Source organism: Symphalangus syndactylus, chromosome 1 (genome assembly GCF_028878055.3).
Source record: "Symphalangus syndactylus isolate Jambi chromosome 1, NHGRI_mSymSyn1-v2.1_pri, whole genome shotgun sequence".
Lineage (NCBI taxonomy): Eukaryota > Metazoa > Chordata > Mammalia > Primates > Hylobatidae > Symphalangus > Symphalangus syndactylus.
In genome coordinates this window covers 84,222,953-84,229,166 of record NC_072423.2, presented here as the reverse complement: position 1 = coordinate 84,229,166, position 6,214 = coordinate 84,222,953, and the positions used below count along the sequence as shown (strand labels likewise).

The following is a 6,214-nucleotide window of genomic DNA, read 5'->3' as shown; positions in this document are numbered from 1 at the left end:
TCGACAAATGGGATCTCATTAAACTAAAGAGCTTCTGCACAGCAAAAGAAACTATCATCAGAGTGAACAGGCAACCTACACAATGGGAGAAAATTTTTGCAACCTACTCATCTGACAAAGGGCTAATATCCAGAATCTACATTGAACTCAAACAAATTTACAAGAAAAAAACAAACAACCCCATCAAAAAGTGGGCAGAGGACATGAACAGACACTTCTCAAAAGAAGACATTTATGCAGCCAAAAAACACATGAAGAAATGCTCCTCATCACTGGCCATCAGAGAAATGCAAATCAAAACCACAGTGAGATACCATCTCACACCAGTTAGAATGGCCATCATTAAAAAATCAGGAAACAACAGGTGCTGGAGAGGATGTGGAGAAATAGGAACACTTTTACACTGTTGGTGGGACTGTAAACTAGTTCAACCATTGTGGAAGTCAGTGTGGCGATTCCTCAGGGATCTCGAACTAGAAATACCATTTGACCCAGCCATCCCATTACTGGGTATATACCCAAAGGACTATAAATCATGCTGCTATAAAGACACATGCACACGTATGTTTATTGCGGCACTATTCACAATAGCAAAGACTTGGAACCAACCCAAATGTCCAACAACGATAGACTGGATTAAGAAAATGTGGCACATATACACCATGGAATACTATGCAGCCATAAAAAATGATGAGTTCATGTCCTTTGTAGGGACATGGATGAAACTGGAAAACATCATTCTCAGTAAACTATCGCAAGGACAAAAAACCAAACACCGCATGTTCTCACTCATAGGTGGGAATTGAACAATGAGAACTCATGGACACAGGAAGGGGAACATCACGCTCTGGGGACTGTTGTGGGGTGGGGGGAGGGGGGAGGGACAGCATTAGGAGATACACCTAATGCTAAATGACGAATTAATGGGTGCAGGAAATCAACATGGCACATGGATCCATATGTAACAAACCTGCACATTGTGCACATGTACCCTAAAACCCTAAAGTATAATAAAAAAAAAAAAAAAAAAAAAAGAAAGTATTTCTAGCATATCTGTTGCATATAATGTCCAGCATCTTTCAATATAGACTTCAAAGAGCCATCTCAAAAATTTATAGAACAAGCTTCAGATATTACTGCCAAACATTCTCCTGGATGAAGGAGTTCATCTCTTTCCATGGAATGAGAACAACTAGGTGTCAATTAACCTATCATTTGCATGCATTTCTCTCCCAGGGAGGACAACAAATTTTTTAAAAATAATCCTTACTGTTGAACTACAATGCCAATTATAACATGTGATATTAATCTCAGAAGGCAGATTTGAGTGTTATTAACTGGAAAAGTTATTTTTCATCTAAAACTTTATAAAATCTGCTGCTAAATATGAGGCCCACAAGCTCAACATTTATTTTAAATAAATTCATAATTGCGATCAAAAGCCAATACAGCAAAATTAAAGCAAATGTAGCAAATAATCAAAGCAGATATAGCCATTAATCAAATTGCTTTTCCAAAAGAAATCATTAAAATATTCCTCTACTCCCTACTCATTTATTGACTAATAGTTGAAAGAGTGATCTACCATTTCAAGGAAAATAGCTTTGTCCCCAAACACTAAACATCAAATAATTGCCTGTTACTGAATAATCATTATTTTGTTTTGCAATGTTTGTTTAACAAAAGTAACAACAGGAAGTTTCCAGAGGGACCACCAAAAAAAAAAAAAAAAAAAAAAAAAAAAATTACAGAGCTGTCTCACGTCTAGGTAATTTTAAATGTTACTGGCTTCACAAACATTGCTTTCAGGTGCAGTGTACTATTTGGAGGTTTGTTGTTGAACTGAAAGACAGCATTTTGAATAGAGAAAGATACTGGGTAGTAGAAAAAACAAAAAACTCAAACTGTGGGAAAGGCATTAAACTGATATGACTAGTACTTCTATTCAGTTAATCATTTAACGGGAAATTATTGATGATCTGTTTATATTAAATACTACTAGAGGTAAGTAATTAAAATGGATATAAAATAATTTAAGAATTAAAACTTGCTTAAAAAGAAGAGTTTCAAGTTTAGGGTGTGTTACAGACATGTGTTAACAGTTGGTTGCAATATAGTGTGGCAAGTGCTATCGTAAAGCAATCAGTGGATCCAAAATAGTGAATACAAGAAGCACTAATTTTGGCCTGGAGGGTCAGGAAAGCCTCCAGGAGGAAATTATTCAACAGAAAAATTTAAAGTTAACTAGAAGAAAAGTCAGGGATATGTAAAAATAGCAGAGGAAAAGTGTTCTGGGCACAGAAGGAAACTATATAAATATGTAGATTACATTTGAATAACTGCAATAGTTGATCATATCTGGAACATGAAGACCACATGGAGAATGCTGCAAAAGATGAGCCTGGTCTGAGATGCAGGGCCTAGGTTTTCAAGAGCTATGTCAGCCATGTTTAAAAAAAACAAACAAAGAAAAACACTAGGACTTTATCTTAAGGGCAATGGAGAAGACATTAAGAGATTTAACCAGGAGAATATTGAAATAAAGTTTGTATCTGTAAAAAGTTTATTTAAGCTGCAATGTAAGGAAGAGAGAGAAGTAGGAAAGACTGGGGGCAAGAATATGAGTCAGTTTCCAGTTACGATAAAGAAAACAAAAGTTGCATCAAGAGAGGAATGTAAGTTAACAGATTGGAAAAGTATGTCAGATACAAAATTGTTAGTAATTGGGGACAAATTAAATATTGGCATAAGGAACAGGAATGCATAGTAAAAGATAATTGTCCCTGGTTTGAAACACTGAGTGAATAATGTCCCTATTCACTTAGAGAAAGTATATACTCCAGGTTTTGAATATTAGATTTAACATGCAGAGATACCAATAGAGAAAATAAATCTGAATTAGAAATATATATGTGTGCATAGCCAGAATATAGATGCTTGCTGGAGACACAGGATTAGATAAAATCACTGAACAAGAAGGTGTAAAAAGAGAGCCTGGGGGCTTAGAACTTGAAGTATATGTCACCTAAAGCATATATAATGGAAGCAGAGCTTCCAAGGTACAGAATCAAAGTAAACAATCAACCCTGAGACCGCTTTGTTTGGGAAACTTAAGGCGTCTTAACAGAGTCCAGTGCTACTACTCTGCCAAAGAAAAATAGGCTGAATTGGATTTGGGGATTGTGAGGTCAATAGTGAAGTTGGTGAGATTTTTTGGTTTAATGGGAAAGGAAGGCAAATTACATTTGATTAAATTATGAATACGATTGAAAAAGTAGAGGCCTCCTCTAAGATGGTTTGGCTGAGAAGTGAAAGTGACAGAAAAGAGAAGAGAGTAACCAAGATAAAATTTCTAAGGAGATGACAAAGGTTAAGGGAAGGGGTGGTTTTTCTATTTTATTTATTTTTTTACCTTCCTTGAAGATCTGCAAGGTACATGTAAAGCAACAAGAGACAACATAATTATAAAAAAGAATCAAGTTAACTTATCCCCTGCTCTGCTTAAGAAATGCAGGGAGCAATTTAACTCCGCCAGCTTTCAAGCATTCAGAGCCCAGTTTGGGTTTGAGAAAATGGTCTGTAGAATTTAGTTCTTCAAAACACTGCCCAAATGCTATACACTTTGGACCACTTAGATATCTAAACATAGAAGTTAAATAAGGTTTTCCGTCAGCTAAAGCTCTTTCATGCTCTGTAAAATTGTTCACTGGTGTGTACTCTTCCAAAAAGACAAAGTCAGGGTATTCAAAATCCTGTTATTCTTTAATATCAATATGAAATGTCTATAAAGGAAAAAAAAAGAGATAAGCAAAAGGAGAAAGTTTTGAAATTACTCCAACTTGGATGCCCAAGATGATAAATAGTGTTAATATTTTGATTTTGACTTTTTATGGTATTTTTCCTCATTTAATTTTGTTAATTTGTGATATCCTTTTGAACTAATACATCTGTGTATAATTTCATAAAATAAACTTACAATTTAAGAAATAATTTTACATATATTGTCAATGTTACTCACATTCTTAGCATTACAATGTGTTTTTATTTTTTGATTTTTCCAGAAAAGTACAACATAGATTTTGCTGTTGTATTGACTACAGTATTTTACTTAAAATACTTTTTTCTTTTACAACTCTTTAATGAATTTTCTATCTTGGAATTTCTGCCTGAACCAAATTATTTTACTTGGAAAGCATAAGGCAAATTTATATATAATTCAGAGTACTTATCAAAACTTTAGTTTAATTAAACTTAATATAATACCCGGGTAAGTCATGACTATCTTCTCACATTTAATTGGTCATTTCTTACAGAGTCAACATTATTCAGAAGGTGTGCTCTGGAGTTCATTTTAGAAGAATCTTGTATCTATTACATGGCAAAAGGCAATCATTCATCAGTGACTGAGTTCATCCTCCTAGGGCTCACAGATAATCAGGAACTTCAGGTCATTCTCTTTGGTGTATTCCTACTGATTTACTTAGTTACTGTGATGGGTAATCTTGGTTTGATTATGCTAATCCAAATCAGTCCTCAGCTTCACACACCTATGTATTTTTTCCTCAGCCATCTGGCTTTTGTGGATTTTTGTGGTACCTCTGCTATCACTCCAAACACTCTTGTCCACTCTTTGCATGAAATTAAAAGCATGTCATTTTATGCATGTGCCACTCAAGTGTGTTGCTTCATTACATTTTCAGTCTGGGAATTATTGTTGCTCTCTGTCATGGCATATGATCGGTATGTTGCCATCTGCAACCCTTTACTCTATGTAGTTCTCATGCCTAGGAGACTCTGCATTCAAATCTTCACTGGCTTATATATTTATGGATTCACCGTGGGACACATACAAGCAGTGGCCACATTCCACATGTCCTTTTGTGACTCTAATGTGGTCAACCAGTTCTACTATGATGATGTTCCTCTGATTGCTCTGGCTTGCTCTAATACAGAAGTCAAGGAATTGATGTTGTTCATCATTGCTGGGTTCAATGTTTTTTGTTCTCTTCTCATTGTTCTCATCTCCTATGTATTCATCATCTTTGCTATCCTAAGGATCCACTCTGCTGTAGGAAGACAGAAAGCCTTTTCTACCTGTGCTTCTCACATGTTTTCTATTTCCATATATTATGGGACCCTCAGTTTTACGTACCTACAGCCTAAGTCAAGCCACTCACTAGATAAAGACAAATTTGCCTTAGTATTCTATGCAGTGGTGATTCCCATGCTAAACCCATTGATCTACAGCTTGAGGAATCAAGAGGTAAAAAATGCTATGAAAAAAATTATTGAAAAAATGTGTTCTAGTAATCAATAGTAAAATTTGTTGGTACTAAAAGAAATACTACATACAGAGTCAGGACATTTTGAATCAAGGTTTGTACAGTGCTGGTATATGTAGAAGCCTTTGTCCTCTGGAGTTTATTTTCTTTGAAAATATGTCTTTTTATTGCTTTGGCTTACAAATGATAGGCATTTTACAGATGTTTGTTTCATTTTTGAACTGCAAAAGAGAGATTAGAATAATCTACTCTCTTTAACCATGAGATGCTTCAATACTACATAGAAATAAAGAAGAAAGCACCTTGAAATTATCACTTTATCTTATTTCACTACAATATCGAGAACTTCAGGTTATCTTGAGAGACATGTGCTATTATTATTATCTCATATAATATTACAAATACTGGGCAAGGTTTTCTTCCATAGCTGAACTGAGGGGAAAATGGTGAGATGCTTGGCTGAAAGATTTTGGTTTGAATATCCCTTACAAGTTAGATTATCCTTCATTTTACAATATCTCTATTGATTTGACTGAATGTTTTTACACGATCATTCAAGCATCATCCCTCCCATGTTACCCTCACATTCAGCCAGCACATTTGCTGAACTGATGCATTAGCTATTTGTCCTGGTGCTCTTCGTACCTTGCCCCCTACTCCATGACAAGCCCCAGAGTGTGATGTTCCCCTCTCTGTGTCCATGTGTTCTCGTTGTTCAACTCCCACCTATGAGTGAGAACATGAAGTGTTCGGTTTTCTGTTCCTTGTTAGTTTGCTGAGGATGATGGCTTCCAGCTTCACCCATGTGCCTGCAAAGGACATGATCTCATTCCTTTTTAATGGCTACATAGTATACCATGGTGTATATGTACCACATGTTCTTATCCAGTCTACCATTGATGGGCATTTGGGTTGGTTCCCTGTCTTTGCTA

General features: G+C 35.5%; 1 protein-coding gene across 1 annotated transcript; it reads left to right on the top strand.

Moving 5' to 3' along the window:
* The first annotated feature begins 4,339 nt into the window (after window positions 1–4,339).
* LOC129489903 (olfactory receptor 5AL1-like) lies at window positions 4,340–5,317 on the top strand. Its single transcript, XM_055293101.1, has one exon. It carries the CDS (start codon window positions 4,376–4,378, stop codon window positions 5,315–5,317), a length of 942 nt encoding a protein of 313 aa, XP_055149076.1. The 5' UTR covers window positions 4,340–4,375.
* Window positions 5,318–6,214: the final 897 nt, after the last annotated feature.

Bases quoted from the DNA above. Each gene is read 5' to 3' on its own strand.
- LOC129489903 (XM_055293101.1), top strand. From the start codon at position 4,376: ATGGCAAAAGGCAATCATTCATCAGTGACTGAGTTCATCCTCCTAGGG.